This window comes from Nicotiana tomentosiformis, chromosome 8 (assembly GCF_000390325.3).
Source record: "Nicotiana tomentosiformis chromosome 8, ASM39032v3, whole genome shotgun sequence".
Lineage (NCBI taxonomy): Eukaryota > Viridiplantae > Streptophyta > Magnoliopsida > Solanales > Solanaceae > Nicotiana > Nicotiana tomentosiformis.
In genome coordinates, this window is record NC_090819.1 from 5,743,511 (window position 1) to 5,766,761 (window position 23,251).

A 23,251-nucleotide genomic window follows, 5' to 3' on the forward strand; every position below is an offset into this window, starting at 1 on the left:
GCGATTCGAAACCCGGTGCTCGAATTTACGAAGATGGTGTGGACATTAGCACACGTGAAATCATCCTGAATTCCTGTTTTATGGTGCTAAAATACAAAAAGAAATAGTCATGGTGAAGCAATGAATATTGTTCATTAGGTCATTTCTAATGGGCCCATAAAACTTTAGGAGATTTGGACCCCGTCACCCGAATTCATGAAGATGGCGTGGACATTAACGCACGAAAAATATGAAATCGTCATAAATTCCTATGTTATGGTCCTAAAACGTCAAAAAATGAGGAACAATCATTGTAAAATAATGGCTATTATTCATTAGGTCTTTTCTGATGGGCCCACAAAATTTTAGGTAATTCGGAGCCCGTTGCCCCAATTAATGAAGACAGCGTAGACATTAGCATACGAAAAAATTAAAAATCATCTTGAATTCTTGAGTTATAACCCTAAAAAGTCAAAACGAGGAATAATTATGGCGAAACAATGACTATTGTTCATTAGGTCATTTCTGATGTGTCCACAAAATATTAGGTGATTCGGAGCCCGTCGCCAAAATTCATGAAGATGACGTAGACATTAGCACACAAAAAATTGGAAATCGTCCTAAAATCCAGATTTATGGCCCTAAAATGCTAAAAAGAGGAACGATCATGGCAAAACAATGACTAAGTTTCATTAGGTCATTTCTAATAGAACCACAAAATATTAGTCGATTTGAAACCCGCCGCCCGAAATTACGAAGATGGTGTGGACATTAACACACGCAAAATCATCCTGAATTCCTATTTTATGATCCTAAAATGCCAAAAATGAGGAACGGTCTTGATAAAGCAATCAATATTGTTCATTAGGTCATTTATGATGGGCCCACAAAATTTTAGAGTATTCGGAGCCCGTCGCCCGAATTCATAAAGATGACGTGGACATTAGCACACAAAAAATATGAAGTCGTCCTAAATTCCTATTTTATGGTCCTAAAATGCCATAAAAAGGAACGGTCATGACGAAACGATAACTATTTTCATAAGGTCGTTTCTGATGGGCCCACAAAATTTTATGTGATTTGAAAACTGTCACCAAAAAATGAGGAACGGTCATGGCAAAGTAATGATTATTGTTCATTAGATCATTTCAGATTGGCCAAAAAAATATTAGGCGATCCGAAGTATGCCCCCCTAATTCACGAAGATGGCATGGACATTAGCACATGCAAAATCGTCCTAAATTTGTATTTTTTTGCCCTAAAATGCTAGAAACGAGGAACATGTCATGGCAAAAAAATGACTATTCGCATTAGGTCATTTCTGATAGACCCAAAAAAATTTGGCGATTCGAATACCATTGCCCAAATTCATGAAAATTGCATAAAAATTAGCACATGAAAAATTAGAAATCATCTTGAATTCCTATTTTATGACCCTAAAATGCCAGAATATGAGGAACAGTCATGTCGTAGCAATGATTATTTTTCATTAGGTCATTTCTGATGGGCTAACAAAATTTTAGACGATTCGAAGACCGGCACCCTAATTCATGAAAATGACATGGACATTATCACACACAATCGAAAATCATTATGAATTCCTTTTTTATAGCCCTAAAATTCAAAATAATGAGAAACAATCATGAAAAATCGATAATTATTATTGATTAGATCTTTTTTATGGGTTCACAAAATTTTAGGTGATTCAAAGCCCGTCGCCCGTATTCATGATGGCATGGACATTAGCACATAAAAAACTTATCCTGAATTCCTGTTTTGTAGTCCTAATATATCAAAACAATGAGGAACAATCATGGTGAAGTAACGACTATTTTTCATAGTCATTTTTGATAGGCGCACAAAATTTTAGGCTATTCGGAGCTCGTCGCCCGAATTCATGAAGAAAAAATCGAAAATCATCTTGAATTCTTATTTTGTGCCCTTTAAATGCCAAAAACTGAGGAATGGTCATGATGAAGCAATGACTATTATTCATTAGGTTATTTTTTATGGGCCCACAAATTTTTAGGCGAATTGTACCCTATCGGCGAATTCATGAAGATGGTGTAGACATTAGCATATGAAAATTATGAAATCGTTTTGAACTACTGCTTTATGGCCCTAAATCGCCAAAAAAAATGAGGAAGAGTTATAGCGAAACAATGATTATTGTTCATTAGGACGATTCTGATGGGCCCACAAAATTTTAGGCGATTCGAAGCTTGTCGCCCGAATTAATGAAAATGGCGCGGACACTAGCATACGAAAAATATGAAATCATCCCGAATTACTATTTTATGGCCCAAATGCCAAAAAATGAGGAATAGTCATGGCAAAGCAAATAATATTGTTCACTAGATTGTTTATGATGGGCCCATAAAATTTTAGGCGATTTGAAGCCCTTCGCCCGAATTCATGAAGTTGGCATAGACATTAGCAAACAAAAATATAAAATCGTTTTTAATTCCTATTTTATAGCCAAAAAATGCGGAACGGTCATGGAAAAATGATGACTATTTTTCATAAGGTCGTTTCTGATGGAACAACAAAATTTTAGGCGATTCGGAGCCTGTCACCCGTATTCATGAAGATGGCATGAACATTAGCACACGAAAAATTAGAAATCATCTTAAATTCCTATTTCATAGCCCTTAACCTCTAAAATCGAGAAATAGTCATGGAAAAATAATGACTATTATTCATTAGGTCGTTTCTGATGGGCTCACAAAATATTAGGCGAATCGTAGCGTGCCGCCCGAATTCACGAAGATGGTATGACATTAGCACATGAAAAATATGAAATCGCTTTGAATTACTGACTTATGACCCTAAAATGCCAAAAAATAAAAAAGAGAAACACTTACAGAGAAGCAATGATTATTGTTCATTAGGTCATTTCTGATGGGTCCACAAAATTTTAGACAATTCGAAGTCTGTTGCCCGAATTTATGAAGATGACATGAACATTAGCACACGAAAAATATAAAATCCTCCTGAATTACTATTTTATGGTCCTAAAACGCCAAAAAACGCTTATTATTCATTTGGTGGTTTCCGATGGGCCTACAAAATATTAGGCAATTTGAAACCCGTCGTCCGAATTCATGAAGATGGCACAGACATTAGCAAACGAAAAATGTGAAATCGTTGTAAATTCCTATTTTATGGCCAAAAAACATGGGACGGTCATGGAGAAATGATAACTATTTTTCATAAGGTCATTTCTGATGGAACCATAAAATTTTATACGATTCGGATCGCGTCGCCCGAATTCATGAGGACGGCATGCACATTAGCACACGAAAAATTAGAAATCGTCCTAAATTCCTATTTTATGACCCTAAAACTCTAAAGAACGAGAAATGGTCATGGCAAACTAATGATTATTATTCATAAGGTCGTTTCTGATGGGCCTACAAAATATTAGGCGACTCGTAGCGCGCCGCTCCAATTCACGAAGATGGCTTCGGCATTAACAAATGTGAAATAGTCTTGAATTCTTATTTTATGGTCCTAAAATGCCAAAAAAGAGGAACAACCATGGAAAAGCAATGACTATTATTCATTAGGTCGTTTCTGATTGGCCCACAAATTTTAGGCAATTCGAAGCTCATCGCTCGAATTCATGAAGGTGGCGTGGACATTATCACACCAAAAATATGAAATCGTCCTGAATTTCTATTGTGGCCTTAAAATGCCAAAAAATGAGAAACAATCATGGTGAAATAATAACTATTGTTCATTAGGTCATTTTTTATGGGCCGACAAAATTTTAGGCAATTAGAGCTCGTCGCTTGAATTCATGAAGATGGCGTGGCATTAACACGCGAAATCGTCCTGAATTCCTATTTTATGGTCCTAAAATACTAAAAATGAGGAACGACCATGACGAAGCAATGACTATTGTTCATTAGTTCATTACTGATGGGTCAATAATACTTTAGATGATTCGAAACCCGTTGCCCGAATTTATGAAGATGGCGCAAATGTTAGCACACGAAAAATATAAAGTCATCCTAAATTCCTATTTTATGGCCCTAAAGCGCCAAAAAATGAGAAACAGTCATAGCGAAAAAATGACTATTATTCATTAGATCATTTTTGTGGGGCCGCAAAATTTTAGGCAATTCGGAGCCCGTTGTCCGAATTCATGAAGATGACGTGGATATTAGCAAACGAAAAATTGGAAATCGTCTTGAATTTCTATTTTCTAAAATGCCAAAAAATGAGGAACAATCATGGAGAAACAATGAATATTATTTCTTGGGTCATTTTTGATGGGTCAATAAAATTTTAGGCGGTTCGGAGACCGTCGCATGAATTCTTGGGACATTAGCACACGAAAAATTGGAAATCATCTCGAATTTCTATTTTATGGTCCTAAAATGCCAAAAAATGAGGAACAATCTTGGCAAAGTAATGACTATTGTTCATTAGGTTATTTTTATGGTCCCGCAAAATTTTAGGCAATTCGGAGCCCGTTGTCCGAATTCATGAAGATGACGTGGACATTAGCGAATGAAAAATTGGAAATCGTATTCAATTTCTATTTTATAGTCCTAAAATGCCAAACTGAGGAACAATCATGGCGAAACAATGACTATTATTTCTTAGGTCATTTCTGATGGGTCAATAAAATTTTAGGTAATTCGGAGACCGTCATACGAACTCTTGGGACATTAGCACACGAAAAATTAAAAATCGTCCTAAATTCCTGTTTTAGGCCTCTAAAAGGCCAAAATGAGGTTTGATAATGGCAAAGCGATTTATAATATTCATTAGGTCATTTCTAATGTGCCCATAAAATTTTAGGCGATTCGGAGCCCGTTGCCCTAATCCATGAAGATGGCGGGGACATTTGCTCACGAAAAATTGAAAATCAATTTGAATTCCTACTTTATGGCCTTAAAATGCCACAAAATGAGAAAAAGTCATGAAAAAATGATGACTATTGTTCATTAGGTTATTTTTAATGGGCTCACAAAATTTTAGGCGATTCGAAACCCGTCGCTCGAATCCATGAAGATGATGGACATTAGCCTACGGAAAATTGGAAATCGACCTGAATTCCTATTTTATGGCCGATAAAATTCCAAAGGTTGAGGAACGCTTATGGTGAACCGATGACTATTGTTCATTAGGTCTTTTTTGATGGGCCCATAAAATTTTAGGTGATTCGGAGCCCGTCACCCGAATTCATGAAGATGGCGTGAACATTAGCAAACAAAAAAATAAAAATCGTCCTGAATTGCTATTTTATGGTCCTAAAACGTCAAAAAATGAGGAACAACCATGGAGAAGTAATGACTATTGTTTATTAGGTCATTTCTGATGGGCAACTAAAATTTTATACTATTCGGAGCCCGTCGCCCGAATTTTTGAAGATGGCGTGCACATTTTTGAACATTAGCACACGAAAAATTGGAAATCATCTTCAATTCCTATTTTATGGCCTTAAAACGATAAAAAATTGAGGAACGGTCTAACTATTTTTTCATTAGCTCATTTTTATTGGCCCACAAAATTTTAGGCGATTCAGAGCATGTCATCTGAATTCATGAAGATGGTGTGGACATTAAAACACAAAAAATTAGAATTTGTCCTTAATTCCTGATTTATGGCCCTAAAATGTTAAAAAATGAGAAACAATTTTAGTGAAGCAATGACAATTATTCATTAGGTCGCTTTTTATTGGCACACAAAATTTTAGGCGATTCGGAACCCGTCGACCGAATTCATGAAGATGGCGTGTACATTAGTATACGAAAACTTGAAAATCGCCCTGAATTACTGTTTTACAGTCCTAAAACGCCAAAAAATGAGGAACGGTCATGGCGAAGTGATGACTATTTTTCATAAGGTTGTTCCTGATGGTCCCACAAAATTCTAGGTGATTCGGAGCCCGTCGCCTGAATTCATGAAGATGGCATGGACATTTGCACACGAAAAAATTGAAAATTGTCCTGAATTCCTGTTTTATAGCCCTAAAATGCCCAAAATAAGGAACGGTCATGGTGAAGTATGACGATTATTCATAAGGTTATTTATGATAGGTCCAAAAAATATTAGGCGGTTCGAAGCCCTTTCGCCCGAATTCATGAAGATGGCGTGGACATTAGCACACGAAAATTTTGAAATCATCCTGATTTCTAGTTTTATAGACCTAAAATGCAAATAAACAAGGAACAATCATGAAAAAGCAATGACTATTGTTCATTAGAACGTTTCTGATGGGCTCATAAATTTTTAGACGAGTCAGAGCTCATCGACATAATTCATGAAGATAACGTGGATATATTAGCATACAAAAAATCGGAAATCATCTTGAATTCTTGTTTTATGCCCTAAAACGCCAATAAACGATGAGTAGTCATGGCGAAACGATTACTATTGTTCATTAGGTCGTTTCGGATGTGTCCAAAAATTTTAGGCTATTCGGAGCCCATCGCCCTAATTAATGAAGATGACGTGGACTAGCACATGAAAAATTAGAAATAGTCTTTAATTCCTGTCTTATGGTTCTAAAATGCGAAAAAACGAGGAACAACGATGACTGTTGTTCATTAGGTTATTTATGATGGGTCCAAAAGATTTTAGGCGATTCGTAGCTCGTCGCTCGAATTCATGAAGATGACGTAGATATTAGCATAAGAAAAATTAGAAACTGTCCTGAATTCCTTCTTTGCCCCTTATCAAACTATAGAAGGCGTCTAGATATATGAAAGAGGTTACAATTAATTAAGATGAAGCGTTGAACAACAACTTCCTAAAAGAATGGTGGGTAATTTTAATTCATTCCCGGCTTGAAAAAAGTATCGCCTGTGTATTAACATGTGCGCATGTGGTTTTGCTAACTGCGTAAATCAATGGAAAATGCAAAGCGTTCGTCTACATGTACAAAAATGGAAAATTGATTGAAATCTTCAACAGTGAGATTAAGACAAGATTAAGCACAGCTAATTAGTGAAAGCAACCATTAATGGACCATCACATTATCTCAAAATTCCGTTTGAAGTAAAGCAAAACTTGCTTATTTCAATTTTTTGTTTTGCAATTATTGGCTCTAGTTTATTTTAATTATCTGAATTTATGGGTTATCTACACTTTTCCTTTTTTTTTTTTGGAAAATAAAAAGAATGAACAAATATTTAGGGTAAAAATTATTTTCCTCCTCTAAATTTGCTTTAATAATCAAACTTCTTCTCTAACTTTGAACAATTACATTCTCTTTCTCTTGTCATAACAAAATAGTCTAACACAAGAATACCTATTTTATTATTTATTATTAACATTTGATATCGTAATTTAAAAGAAGATTGTTTGACTTCACATAAAACAATGATTATGTAAAATTAAATAAGACAAAGAAATTAGCAGCATTTTTGCTTTTGTTAAACGTAAACCATGAGCTCTATCTCACTTTTGAATCGTGCGTTAAGAAACAACAAGAAATCGTAGAAATTTGAGCAGTTGATTAAATCGTAGAAATGTCATTTTCATACATTTAATCTAGCCAGTCCTTTAGTCATATTTCAACTACATGCTAGCTCTCCCTTTTACTCATAGTTAGCTCTATCAATTTTCAGGTTTATATTAAGAAAATTTATATTATGTTCAATGACCAATTATAAATTGAATTAAATAAAAGAGGTATTATCATTTTTAACCCGCACCAGAAACTATTTATATTTGGTAGCCGAAAAAGTGTATAAAACTTGTATAATTTTTGTATATAACATACATAATATATATACACAAAATATACAAATTTTATACATTTTTTCGGATATTATTTTTTACAGCGGCTATACAATATTTTTCTAAATATAAAAATGACTCTACAAAAATCTCCCATGGTTCAATACCGTGTGGAGAGCAAACCTTAGTTACTAGGAGAAGCATAAGTTGAGTGGCCTAATCTAGAAATTATTCCATTACATTAATTTAGATGTGAAGTGTAAAATATCTAATACTCTAAAATACCTACTGATGATTAAAGCTTGAAATATAACAAAGTCTTGAATCTCATATGGCCGGGATGTCAAATAGGGAAAGAGGTATATACTATGTTCCATGGACTCTCAAACAATATTGTCGCACTCGTATCGTGTCAAATCTTCTTAAATTGTATTATTTTTGAAGGATCCTGCATACAATCTAAAATATTTTTGAAGAGTTCGAGTAACACACGATATATCATGCAAATGTGACTTCCCTGAAATCAGTTAAGGGAATGAGTGAAGTATGCTTTTGTTGTGGCGTAATATTTGCAAGAGAAAATGGCCTTGTCATTTGAAACTTCTGTCCAATTCCCTCCTCTCGCTCTAATATATCTCCCCTCTGTACCTACCAGACAATGACAACCTTTTTTTTTTCTTTATACCCTTCTAAAATACATTGCTGTCAATTTACATATATCTAGAAACTCTAGAATGACAAAGTGTGACTTCAAGAATTTTATCCAATTGTAACTTGGAAGATGTCATTTGATTTGAAGACAAGTTATACTGAAATTAATTATGTTGGGATTAGTTATATTAGTATTAGTTATGATGAGATTGATTATCGTGATATTATTCCTTATTGATTGTTTGATATGTTGTATTAATCTTGGGATTATCAATTTTACTGTTTTATGGGATAACTTATCCTGGAATTACTATTCCACCATCTATTAGTATTCTGTATTTCGAAAATATATTAAAAAACCAGTAGCAATGAAAAAAATCAGAAATGTAGAAGAATAGAAATTAATTTGATCCCACTGAATTCACAGTGTTTCCTTAAGGAACGTAATCCCCTTCTTGTACCCAAGGTTTAGGATTATTTCCTCCCAGGATAGAATGGATTACCCTCATTGGTGTAGCGGTACTTCAAACCCCAGTGACTAACGAACTCAAAGAACAATGGTAAATCACACTTACTGCTTTCTGATCATGCCCAACTATGCCTTGTAAAAAGGACTAAGCAGTCGCTGCAAATATAACCCGATTCAAGTCCAGAGTCGAATCCCACAGGGAATTAACCTATTTACTACAACTTTAAATAATGCTAATGATAAGCTCAGACAACTTCCGGATGCAAGAGTTTTATGAATAATCAGTGAAATTTATTTAGCTAAGGAAAATTGACAATAAAATTACCAATAATCAAGACTAAAATTGAATTCAAGGGTAAAAGGATCTAGGGTTATTGATTTCCCCAATTACCGGATTAATTCTTAACTCTTTAGCTATAATCTCGCCGTAATACTCTATGAGAATTATGAGTTCCGGGCTACCGTAATTATCTCTCGATCAATTACGATAATTTACTAGAAGCATTCTCTCGAACTACTCTAGTTAACAATTTATACAACTCAGAATTATCGCACCAAAGCTTCGTTATTTCTAACCCCACTTTTAAATTCAAGTAATTAATCTCTTAACTTACCCAAAAGTGGTGTTGTTCAACAACAATTTAACCAAGTGTTCTTTCTCAAGAAACACAAGGTAACTAGATACAATTAATCAAGGGCCCTTTCAATTAACCACAATACAATACGTAGTTGACAATCATAGAACAAACACGGCTCAATTATAATAAAATAGAGTCAAGACTTCATCCAACAATTGGTTCCATCAACCCTAGATAATAGATTTAGCTACTCATACTAATGGAAAATAAATCACTAAAATAATTCATAATCAACAAATAGAAGTATGAAGAAGAAGATAAAAACTCTTAGGAAATTATCCGTCCTCTCTCCCTTGTTCTTGCCTCTAAAATCTTCTAAAACCAGCCATCCCTGACTTCTGGGAGAGTTTAGGCTTCATATAGGTTTAGGTTAGTCGCCTAGGAAATTACATAATTAACCCTGCGTGTTTGGCTTTCATCCGCCCGCAAATTCGACCGCGGATCCGGCCGCGGATTTTCATTACCTCATTGCCTTGAGTTCGTGGGCCAATTCGCGGCCCACTTCACGGCCGCGCACCTGGAAAGGTCGTCTCGCTTGCTTTTCTCGCTCCTTTTCGACCGGGCTAACCTTCGATTGTCCTTCCACACTCTATGTTGACTCCAAAACACTCGTTAGCTCCCTCCTAGTTCAGAGTAGCTCCTGCAAAGCATCAAATTCTTAATTAGAGCATTTTGTTATCTTTTAGCATTCAAATATCAATAAAGTGCGGCTAAATTAGAGTGTAAATAGTGTCTAAATTACATAAATATAGCATACTATCAACACCCCACACTTTAACCATTGCTCGTCCCCGAGCAATCAAACCACACTCTAAGAGGCCTAACTTCACTGAGCGACTTCCCTACTCATCACACCAAGAATATTTCACATAAATTGAGGACATTAGTGCAACATCTACACCTCAAGAGTTGACTCCCTCTAGCCATGCAATGTTCTCAACTGGCTTACTTACTCTAATTCAGAGGTTCATACTTACCTCTCCTTCATGAATCAAGTGCCTGCTCACAACAAAAGAGACTCATTTCACAATCAGTAAAATTCGCACACACTGAGGAAATTTAAAAGGAACAGAATTCACTCACCCTCAGAAATGATATTCTTGTGCCACAAAAAACGCACCATAGGCTTGCCCGTAGTGTACTACTCTACTAATTGAGCTCACTCAGTCTAGGATCAAGTATGACTTTATTTGGATGTAATGTAGGCTGCAGGTTGGGTAAGATATATTTGGATATAATAGTGACTACACCTTCCTAAGCACTTTAATACATTTATTTTACAATCAAATCCACACCTAAGTTAAACCAATATTTTCATCTTTAACACCACATATACCACCCCACACTTCTTCTTTGAGCGCAATCACCTTAAAAGCCACCAAAGAATTATTACTAATCAACATGATACACTATTAACAATGTTTTTTTTTTTTTCACAAGTGGCTTTTACAATAAGATATACATTTCTCCTTATTTCCCTAGTTCCACTCAAAAGCTCTATCAACACCCCACACTTTATGCTTTGTAAATTCATAGTATTTCACGTGCTTACGAGAGGTAAAGGGTTTCAATTCAAACAAGGGATAGGGATTGTAATGTGGTTGCCAAGGAAACAGGATTACAGGCTCAACGGGGTTAATTATGGTACATGAAAAATAGGTGGGTGGAGTATGTATATATATATATGGTTCAACAAAGAAATGCCTATATCACTTCCCAGACTAAACAAGACTACTATTTCGCTTTGCAGACACACATGGTAAGTTCTAGGCATTAAATGTCGTGCACACAATATAACAAGCCTCACACACACATGGCACATGACTCATTCCAGATTAGATCATCAAATACTCAGATCAGGGTACTTAAGCCAAATTAAGAACATACATTTTAAGGCCTTCTTACAAGAGTCAACAAATGAGCCTAAGCGTCACACTAAAGTAACCGCTATATTCAAGGCATTACAAAATTAAGGGATCCTATTCTAATTCTGTCCATATCCCATAAGTTCCTAACTAAAAATAAAAAGCTAATTACACCTGGTTCAACCAAAACCCTTGGAAAAGAACCGTGGTTTAAAGAAAAATCAAGGGGGAATTGATACACTACTACAAAAGAAAATCTTTTTGGTTTTTTTTTCTTTCGACTTTAGTCCCTTAAGAAACCCGTCGAATGATATCCATCGTCGGGCCAAGTCAAAATTGATTTATACAAATAAACTACGAAACTATCTACATACAACATACAACAAAGTATCCCCCACCCCACACTTAAAAAGATGGCATGCCCCCATGTCATACAAAGTAAAGTAATGCGAGGTAAAGGAACTTCCCTGGTGGATCAGTCTTGATCGGAAACAGTGCCAGGGTCGAGATGAATGCTCTCCCCAGCGCACACAGCCAGCCCATGATTTTCTTTTCTGACTTCGCATTTTGGGTGGCCAAAGCATCAAATCTTGCCCCCAACTCCGTGACGGAAGTGCGCAATCCTGCCATGTCTTGTTCTAGGGTTGTTATTCACGTGCTCCGTCTGCCCTGGGATGGTCCCTCACCTGCGGTAACTTGTTCCTGTGGGGGTGAGGAAGGCCCAATCTCCTCCTTCCCTTCATCGCCCTCCTCCGGCGTATCAAAATCGTCACTATGAGTCGCCCCCGGTGCCATAGGGTCTCTCCCGATGGTTACTTTATCTGCTTGGAACTTAGCTTCTCTCCTGACCTTGCCATCCGCATTTGGGTTCTCAGGCACCCTTGCTGCCCGACACACTCTTGTAACCAGAGAGGGAAAAAAGAATCCATACCTCTTCAATGTTGAACGGACGAACATTTCAGACTGTATAAACTTGGCCACATCAAAATCGTGGCCATTCACGAAGCACCAGATCAAAGCAGCGCTCGGTCCATTAACCTTAGTGGTGTTGTGGGATGGAAGCAAACGACTTGATGATGTGCAACCAACACTTGCCTTCAAAAGTGAGCGAGGCAGAATGCAAGATCTTACTCGGCACCACCCACAGGACATCTTTGTCAGGTACACAGATAGTTTGGAAAAACCTGTGATATGTGATGGGTTCTCTTTTATAGGTATCATAGAAATCCTCCTCCCCATCAAAAATCGGCAAGCGATATACTCTCCGGATGGCTTCTAAGGAGGCATTCACCCTCGTGTTCCGCATAATGCAAATTCTATCCTCATGTTCGGGGCAATTGGCATAAAATTCCCGGACAAGCATCAAGTTACCTTCCTCCGGTTCTTCGAAGAAGTTGTCCAACCCACGCCTGATCAGCTCCCGATCCATATTAGGGCAGTCATCCTGGAGAGATGCTCTATCAATACCCCTTTCCGGTACAGGCTTCCTGGTAGCCTTCAAACTGAACCGTTCCTGGACAGCTCTGGAGACGAACTTGGTGTGATCAAATGAAGCTGCACTGGCCGGTGCCCATCCCCGAGATGAGCCTTCATGACCACTTGATAAGTCTCCCATAGCGTGTCTCTTCCTTGAAGGTTGCATGTTACCTACACAATAAATACTACTATCAGTGGAGAGTGGAATATGTGACCCAATGGCGGTTACTCAGACTTCACTCGCACAATTGGTCACAATTTATATTCAACACTCATTAAAGCAAATCAACAAACAAGTAGTGTGCATATGTACCCCCAAGTCACCCAAAGACCCAATTAGACTACCATTCCTTACAAACCCAACAATGGCTTCCCCCAAATCAACCAATTCAAATAGCCTCCATATACCACATATAAACCACAATCCAAATCCCAGACAAAAGCACCTATGATTTTACTACCCTATACATACAATAGCAAGGGAAAAGATTGAAAAAAATTACAAAAAAGAAAAAACGAAAGAGGAATACTAAGAAAGAGGAATAAAATCATGTACTTACTTGGAGATCTTGAGAAGAACGGAGGTTGGAGATTGGTTGAGTGGAGAAGAGAAGGAAGGAGAAGAGTCTTGTGTTGAAAGGAAAATATGGGGGAAGGGAGGGTTTTGGGGACTTGAAGTCAGGAAGGAAAGAAGAAAAGTGGGGGAAGTGGGGAGGGGGGGGAGGGGGGGGGAGTTTGAGTGCTGGACGTTTAAGTTAGGGAAAATAAGGGGGATATAAAAAAAATTGACTAAAAGTAGAAAGAAACTTACCGGGACACGCCCCATATCCGTGCCCAGATCCGCGGTTGCAGATGTTGGGCAGTGGGGAGCTTTAAATTCAGGCCCAGATTCGCGGTCCTATCTGCGGTCTCGGATTCTGGGTAGAGGCCAAAATCCGCGGTCCAATTTGCGGCCGCAAATCTCCGTCTCCGTCCAATTTTTGTCTTTGCCATATTTTTACCTATTCTCGGGTTAATTTCGACCCCCGAATCCTTCCGATGCGCATAATTTTTGCCCTACACATAAGTAGATCGATCAAAGTCATTCAAAATCAATTACAACAACCAAAGTAAGAAAAATAATGGGTTGCCTCCCAAAAAGCGCCTAAGTTAACGTCGTGGCACGACGATTTATAACAAACTATGTGTTGCCTCCCAGGAAGCACCTGATTTAACAACGCGACACGACGCAGGCTTTCATTATCACTCCTCGTTCGCGTACTGGGGCTCTTCCAAAGTTATCACCACTTTATCCCCTTTCTCTTCGACCATTCCAAGCTAATGTTTCAACCTTTTCCCATTTACCGTGAACTTGTTTGTCCCATCTTCGGATTCAATCTCTACAGCTCCACTTGAGAACACTTGCACCACTCTGAAGGGTCCTGACCATCGGGACTTCAACTTACCCGGAAACAATCTCAATCTCGAGTTGTATAACAAAAGTAGATCTCTGGGCTTGAAGTTCCGATTTAAGATGTGCTTATCATGGATCATTTTCATCTTTTCTTTGTATAATATAGCATTCTCAAATGCATGGAACCTGAATTCCTCGAGCTTATATAACTCAGTGACTCTGCTGGTGCGTGCGATCTCTATATCCAGATTCAACTGCCGCAGTGCCCAAAATGCTTTATGTTCGAGCTCTACCGGAAGGTGGCATGCCTTTCCAAACACCAACTTGTACGGTGACATACCAATAAGAGTTTTTAATGTTGTGCGGTACGCCCATAATGCATCATCCAACTTCTTCGCCCAATCAGTCCTTGTTGCATTCACTGTCTTTGTAAGGACACTTTAATTTCTCTATTGGACACTTCAACTTGCCCGCTCGTCTGTGGGTGGTACGGTGTGGCTACTTTGTGGCGAACTCCATACTTTTCCAACAGACGTGCGAACACTCTATTGCAAAAAATGGGTTCCACCATCACTGATTATAGCTCTCGGGGTACCAAAATGTGTGAAGATATTTTTCTTTAGGAAACTTGTTACCCCTTTTGCCTCAGTGGTTGGGAGAGCCACCGCTTTGACCCACTTGGAGATATAGTCAACCGCTACCAATATATATTTGTTTCCATACGAGCTGATGAACGGCCCCATAAAGTCAATGCCCCACATGTCAAAAACCTCCACCTCTTGAATTGTGGTCATCGGCATCTCGTGACGACGAGATATATTGCCTGTCCTTTGGCATTCATCGCTACTTTTGACCCAAGACTGGGCATCCTTGAATAGGGTAGGCCAATACAATCCCGATTTCAACACTTTTGCTGCTGTCCGGATTCCTCCAAAGTGTCCACCATATGGTGAAGCATGGCAAGCCTGCAAAACAGAAGGTTGATCTTTCTCGGGGATACACCTCCGGATCATGTTATCTACACATTTTTTAAACATTAGAGGTTCGTCCCAATAATAGGCTCGACAATCGCGGAAGAACTTTTTCTTTTGAATTGAGGAGAGTTCATAAGGTATAATACCGCTTGCTAAATAGTTAGCAATATCAGCATACCATGGCGTCTCCTCCATTGTCACAGCAAGTAACTGTTCATCCGAGAATGTCTCTGTTATGTCTTCAACCTCCATTCTCTTTTTAGCTCCTTCCAATATTGAGAGGTGGTCTGCCAATTAATTGTCCGTCCAGATCGAATTCTTATAACAAAAGAACCCAGCGAATCAAGCATGGCTTTGACTCCTTCTTTACTATTAAGTACCTAATTGCTGCATGGTCAGTATAAACAATAACTTTTGAACCAATTAAGTACGACCTGAATTTGTCGAAGGCAAACACTACAGCTAGCATTTACTTTTTCGTTACAGTGTAATTGAGTTGTGCACCGCTGAGCGTCCTTCTTGCATAGTAAATCGGGTGCATCATCTTGTCTTTGTGTTGCCCCAAGACTTCTCCTATAGCATAATCACTGGCGTCACACATGAGCTCGAACGGTTGCTCCCAGTTGGGTGCAACTATGATGGGTACAGTCACCAATCTCTTCTTCAGCTACTCAAAAACCAACCTGCAATTATTAGAAAACACAAAGGGCTGATCCTTTTCAAGCAGCTTACATAAAAGGCTAGCAATTTTGGAAAAAGCTTTAATGAATCACCTATAGAACCCGGCGTGCCCAAGGAAACTTCTCACTGCCTTTACCGAAGTGGGCGGTGGCAGCTTATCAATCACATCAACCTTGGCATGGTCGACTTCAATGCCCTTGGTGAACACTCGATACCCCAACGCTATTCCTTCTTGTACCATAAAACGTCACTTTTCCTAATTCAACACCAGATTTGTCTCCACGCATCTTTTGAGCACTCTTCTTAAGTTGTGAAGACAATCTTCGAATGAATCCCCCACCACAGAGAAATTATCCATAAACACCTCCATAATATCCTCCACCATGTCAGTGAAATTGGCTAACATGCACCGCTGGAATGTAGCCGGTGCATTGCAAAGTCCAAAGGGCATTCTCCGAAAGGCAAAGATGCCATATAGACAAGTGAATGATGTTTTCTCTCTGTCTTCCAGGGCTATTGAGATCTGGTTATACCCCGAGTATCCATCCAAGAAACAGAAGTGGGACCGCCCAGCTAACCTGTCCAACATTTGGTCAATGAAAGGCAATAGGAAATGGTCCTTTCGAGTGCCTGTGTTCAGTTTTCGATAGTCCATGAAAATCTGCCACCTCGTGATTGTATGAGTCGAGATCAACTCGTTATTCTCATTTTGTACGACCGTCATTCCTCCATTTTTCGGCACACATTGGACAGGACTGACCCAGTTGCTGTTAGAGATGGGGAAGATGATAACCGCTTCCAGCCACTTGATCACTTCCTTCTTTACTACTTCCTTCATATTTGGGTTTAGCCGTCGTTGATATTCCCTGGAAGGTTTGTGCCCCTCTTCCAGAAGAATCTTGTGCATGAAAAAGGCTGGGCTGATACCCTTTATGTCTGCCATAGTCCAACCAATGGCAGTCTTACATTCTTGCAATACCTGCAATAGTTGCTCTACCTGCACAGCTAGCAAACCAGATGATATAATAACAGGCAAAGTAGAATTAGACCCCAAGAAAGCGTACCTGAGGTGGGCTGGAAGCGGTTTCAAGTCCAGCTGTGGTGGCTCCTCTATTGATAGTTTTGCAGGTGGTGTTGCTCTCTCTTCTAAGCGTAGGGTCTCGAACTGAGGTTCCCTTTTCCAGAATCCTTGACCTTCGAGAGCCATGACCCACTCTGTCAACCCTTCACCGTCCATCTCTTCCAAATTTATCAAGCATGCTTCTAGTGGATCCTTGACATTAAGGGTCTCATCCTCTTCTTGCAGTATCACATCCACGGCCTCCACTAGTGAGCAGTTTGCAAATTCAATGGGTCTCCTCATGGATTGTTGAAAGTTAAATATTATTTCTTCATTGTTCAACCTCATTTTCAACTCTCTAGTCTCACAATTAATTAATGCTCTCCCATTGGTTAAGAATGGCCTTCCCAGAATGATGGGTATCTTTTCATCCACCTGACAGTCAAGAATAACAAAGTCTGCAAGAAATACAAATTTCCCCACTTGCACAAGCACATCATCAAGAATTCCTGTCGGTCTTTTGGCTGTGCGATCAGCCGGTTACAGCAATATTGAGGTCGGTCTAGCTCTGCCAATGCCCAGTTTTGTATAGATTGCCAAGGGCATCAAGTTTATGCTGGCTCCCAAGTCACACAATGCTTTAGCAAAAGCATAAATCCAAATAGTGCATGGGATAGTGAAGCTACCTGGATCAGACATCTTTTGGCCATAGGTCTTGTCACTACCGCGCTGCATGTCTGTGTCAGAGTTACAGTGGACAAGTCCTGAAAATCAAATTTCCGCGACATCAGGTCCTTCATCATTTTTGCATACCCTGGCATTTCCCTCATAGCATCTATCAGTGGAATATTCAATTGCATCTGTCGACGCATTTCCATGAATTTCCTGTATTGATCATCTTTCTTTTATTTTGCCAATGTCTGAGGGAATGGTGCAGGAGTCAACCTCTGTCCACTACTTGATGTCTTTTCTTTGTTGGAAGCTTCTGGCACAAGAGGTGCCACCTGTTCTGAGACTTGTTCACCTTCCTTCGCCTTACCCTTGTCAACCCGTGCCTGTTCAACTACCACCTCGATGAGCTCTGCTGACCCATCTGCCTCTAGTATAACTGGAGTAGTTGGCGTAGTTTCTCTCCTAGATTGAGCAACTGCTTGATCTTTGTCTAAATCTCTTCCATTCCTGAGACTCACTGCCATTAGCTAATTTGGGTTTTGCTCCTTTAGGTTAATATTTGTATCTGTAGGCAATGTTCCTTGGGGGCGATTGTTCAAGGCCATAGCAGTTGTCCCAGTTGAGTGTCAATGCCTTTGATTGCTGAATCATGTGCTACTAACTTTTCTGGCATCTTACCATTTGTTCCAATGAGCTATTGCAGCATGCCCCTAATTTCTACCATGTTGCTGTCCTGTTGTTGATGAGGTGGTTGGTAGGCCAACTGTTGTTGGTGCTGCTGATTATAGCCCTGCTGCCTTTGATAAGTCACAACTTGACCTTGTGGTCGTGCGCCTCCAGCATTGGGGTTGTGTTGTGGTAGGCTGGGTCTGTACTACTGGTTTGGTGCTAGTCCCCATTGTTGCCCACCTTGCCTCTGACCTCCAAAATTATTGACATAATTCATGTCTTCTCTGAAGCCCTGGTTGTCATTCTCTCCACTCCACAAGCACACATATGACTGGTTTATGCAGGGAGTGCACAATCCTCCATTTGTTGTATCAATAATGTGCACTTGCTTTGTACCCATCTCATCAATTTTCTTTGTCAATATGCTCATCTGAGTCATGAGAGTGGCTATGTTCTCTGCATGAGAATTGTTTGGGTCAAGAGCAACAGAATACACTATTGGTGTAAGTGTCGTACCTCTAGTTATCCAGCCTGAATTTTGAGCCATCTTGTCAAGAAGAATCTTGCACTCTGTGAATGTCTTGCTCAAAAATGCACCCCCAGCTGAAGCATCTACATTGGCCTTCAAACTGTCTGCTAAACCCATGTAGAATATCTGTCCTAGCATCTGATCTGGAATGCCATGGTGTGGACACTTCACTAGCATACCCTTGAACATCTCCCGGGTTTCTTGCAAGGTCTCAGTTGGTTTCTGCCTGAACTGAAATATCTCATCAATCTACCTTGCAGTCTTGTTGGGAGGATAAAACTTATTTAAGAATTGTTTGACTAATTCTTCCCAAGTGGCAATGGAGTTTATTGGGAGCGAATTTAGCCAAGTTTGAGCCTCTCCAGTCACAGAGAATGGAAACAGTAATAGCTTGATAGCTTCAGGAGTCACATTCGGTTGTCTTTGGGTCACACATATTGATAGGAAATTCTTCAGATGTTGTTGTGGGTCTTCAATGTATGACCCGGAGAATAGTCCCTTATTTTGCAACAGATGCAACATGTTGTTGGTGATCTGGAATGTCTCCGCTTGTATCTGAGGTACAACAATGGTGGTGGCCAAGTTATCAGCAATTAGTTGCGCCCAATCATAAAGAGCAGCTTCTGGCACAAGAGTTGCCACCACTCCATTATTTGGGTCAACCCGATTATTCTGATTGTTTCCGTTGACATCGTCCATTTCAATTTCGAGTGTGTGTTTTTGTTGTAACTGTTTGTTCTTCTTGTAGGCTCGATTTAATTCCCTGAATGCTTTCTCGGGGTCTGAGAGTCCTTCAAAAATTTCACCAATCCTCGAAGAGCTTCTAGGCATACACCTGAGTCACAAGAGAATTCAAACATGAGAATTTCAATGGAAAAATTTAAACACCGTAAGAAATTGATCTAAACTAAGAATTCTAGCAATTCTTCTAAGTTCTAATAAATAACACCGTTAGTTTTCCGACAACGACGCCAAAATTTTGATCACGCCCAACTATGCCTTGTAAAAAGAACTAAGCGGTCGCTGCAAATATAACCCGATTCAAGTCCGGAGTTGAATCCCATAGGGAACTAACCTATTTACTACAACTTTAAATAATGCTAATGATAAGCTTACAAAACTTCCGCGTGCAAGAGTTTTATGAATAATCAGTGGAATTTATTTAGCTAAGGAAAATTGACAATAAAATTACCAATAATCAAGACTAAAATTGAATTCAAGGGTAAAAGGATCTAGGGTTATTGATTTCCCCAATTACCGGATTAATTCTTAACTCTTTAGCTATAATCTCGCCGTAATACTCTATGAGAATTATGAGTTCCGGGCTACCGTAATTATCTCTCGATCAATTACGATAATTTACTAGAAGCATTCTCTCGAACTACTCTAGTTAATAATTTATGCAACTCAGAATTATCGCACCAAAGCTTCGTTATTTCTAACCCCACTTTTAAATTCAAGTAATTAATCTCTTAACTTACCCAAAAGTGGTGTTGTTCAACAACAATCTAACCAAGTGTTCTTTCTCAAGCAACACAAGGTAACTAGACACGATTAATCAAGGGCCCTTTCAATTAACTACAATACAATACGTAGTTGACAATCATAAAACAAACACCGCTCAATTATAACAAAATAGAGTCAAGACTTCATCCAACAATTGGTTCTATCAACCCTAGATAATAGATTTAGCTACTCATACTATTGGAAAACAAATCACTAAAATAATTCATAATCAACAAATAGAAGAGTGAAGAAGAAGATGAAAACTCTTAGGAAATTATCCATCCTCTCTCCCTTGTTCTTGCCTATAAAATCTTCTAAAACCAGTTATCCCTGACTTCTGGGCGAGTTTAGGTTTCATATAGGTTTAGGTTAGTCGCCTAAGAAATTACATAATTAACCCTGTGTGTTTGGCTTTCGTCCGCCCGTCCACGGCCGCGGATTGGACCGCGGATCCGGCCGCGGATTTCCACTGCCTCACTTCCTTGAGTTCGTGGGCTAATTCGTGGCCCACTTCACGGCCGCGCACCTGGCGGGGTCGTCTCGCTTGCTTTTCTCACTCCTTTTCGACCGGGCTAACCTTCGATTGGCCTTCCACACTCCATGTTGACTCCAAAACACTCGTTAGCTCCCTCCTAGCTCGGAGTAGCTCCTGCAAAGCATCAAATTCTTAATTAGAGTATTTTGTTATCTTTTAGCATTCAAATATCAATAAAGTACGGCTAAATTAGAGTGTAAATAGTGTCTAAATTTCATAAATATAGCCTACTATCACTTTCTTTCTGTTAAAAAATAATGCAGAAGGAAGAAGGAGAAATCCGAATTTTTGTAAGGAAAATCTGAGGGAGAGGTCATGTATTTATAGCCAAAATGTTGGGTGATACCTAAGAGTTGCAACGCTTCACTCAAAATGGCTGTTTTATAAACAACCATTTACGCAAACCGCCAAATTCAAATTAAAATAGGAAAAACAAAACGGAGGAAAAATTAAATTACTATTACAGAAACGGTCTAATTTGGATTAAATAATATTGCGTTAATATTAAAAAATAAATTTGGTCCAAAAAATTAATCAATCAATCAGATCATTTGACAAAATCCGAATCCGAATCTGAATCTGAATCCGATTCCGAGCGACGACAACGATGACGCGAGGCTTGCCTTCTTCTCAACTCTTAAAGATATAGAAGAAGTGAAGTTGTATATATACCCATCAAAACTCTTTTCCTCTTCCAATATGGGACAATGTTTCTTTGTCAAAGAGGGAAATTTAATTTTTTTTTTTATTTTCCCCTCCGTTTCCCATTCACTCTATTTTTAAGCTCTAACAAGCTTAAAACCCAACAATCTCCCACATGAATGGGTATGGTAATATCACAAAAATATGCATGAAAAACTGTGTGATTTACAATCAAGGATTAATCGCATCTGGATAAGTAGGTTTCCCTTTGAACTTTCTGTAGTGAACTTATGTTGGATATACTCGATCAATCAGTAGATTTGATATCTTTGAACCGTCGAACATCGGTGTATACCTATACAACCATAAGTCACACAATCAACCATTAACCGTCTTTGGTTATCATTGTTATGTTCGTTTCAGCCATGAACACCGCCTGGTTTCATAAGTGCGTAGAGAACTGGCCTTGCAAAATTCTCCTTGAAGCGGCTAATACTTCACACCTACATAGGTGATTCCTAAATGTGTCATCCTGTAAATACATTTTTTGATATACCCCGTATCAAATGTAGAAACCATTAAAAATCCTTAATGTTTTATCCTTGGTACTGAACATTGTCTCATCACGAGAATGGACCAAAAGTTAGGTTGACAATGTTGAACCGTCATTAATGAATTTGTTTGATCTCCTTGAACCTAGATCTTGGGATCTCCAGTCTTCTAGGTAGAGTTCCGCCACAATGACTCTTCCTCAGCCATAGTCCTATTCCTCTCGATGATCTTTCAGTTATTTCTCTAGTTAGGCCTTTTGTAAGCGGATCCGACACATTATCGCTTGAATTTACGTAGTCAATTGTGATGATCCACCTAGAGAGTAGCTGCCAAACTATTTTATGTCTTCGTCGTATATGACGAGATTTACTGTTATACATAACACTCACATCCCTTCCAATTGCCGCTTGACTATCGCAATGTATGCATATTGGTGCCAACGGTTTGGGCCAAAATGGAATATCTTTCAAAATATTTCGGAGCCATTCAACTTCTTCATCGGCTTTATCTGAGGCTATAAACTCAGCCTCCATTGTAGAGCAGGCAATACAAGTTTGTTTGGACGACATCCAAGATACCGCTCTACCACCAATAGTGAATACATATCCACTTGTGAATTTAGAATCAGTTGAATCGGTGATCCAATTTGCATCGCAGTATCCCTCAATCATCGCAGGATAATTACTGTAGTGCAAAGTAAAGTCTTGGGTATATTTTAAATATACCAAAACTCGTTCCATCGCCATCCAATGAGATTGACATGGATTACTCGTGTATCGACTCAATTTACTTATAGCACAAGCTATATCTGGTCGAATATAATTCATGATATACATTAAATATTCCAGCACACGAGCATAATCCAATTGTGATATGCTTTGGCCTTTATTCTTCGCAAGTGCAAGATTTCACGTCAATTGGAGTCTTTGTAACTTTAAAATCTAAGTACTTAAATTTTTCAAGTATTGTTTTAATGTAATGAGATTGCGACAATGCCAGACCTTGAGGAGTCTTATGGATCTTAATACCAATAATTAAATCAGTAACTCCCAAGTCTTTCATATCAATCATGCTAGTTAGCATACGCTTAGTCTCATTTATGTTGGCAATGTCATTAATCATTATAAGCATATCATGCACATATAAACAAACAATGATTATGTGATTTGTAATATTTTTAATGTACACACATTTATCACTTTCATTTATCTTAAAATCATTTGACAATATTGTTTGGTCAAATTTCGCATGCCATTGTTTGG

General features: G+C 38.6%; 1 protein-coding gene across 1 annotated transcript; it reads right to left on the minus strand.

The window, feature by feature from the left end:
* Positions 1 to 16,080: 16,080 nt before the first annotated feature.
* Positions 16,081 to 17,756, minus strand: LOC138897018 (uncharacterized). The gene is made up of 2 exons (XM_070182971.1): positions 17,571 to 17,756; positions 16,081 to 17,319 (listed from the first exon to the last, which is right to left on the minus strand). The coding sequence occupies exons 1-2, from the start codon at positions 17,754 to 17,756 to the stop codon at positions 16,081 to 16,083; spliced, it is 1,425 nt and encodes a 474-aa protein (XP_070039072.1).
* Positions 17,757 to 23,251: the final 5,495 nt, after the last annotated feature.

Excerpts from the sequence above, each read along its gene's own strand:
- LOC138897018 (XM_070182971.1), bottom strand. The coding sequence starts at position 17,756 with ATGCGTCGACAGATGCAATTGAATATTCCACTGATAGATGCTATGAGG. Across the intron at positions 17,320-17,570 it reads CCAAAAGATGTCTGATCCAG|GTGGATGAAAAGATACCCAT; the intron begins GTAGCTTCACTA and ends CTTGACTGTCAG.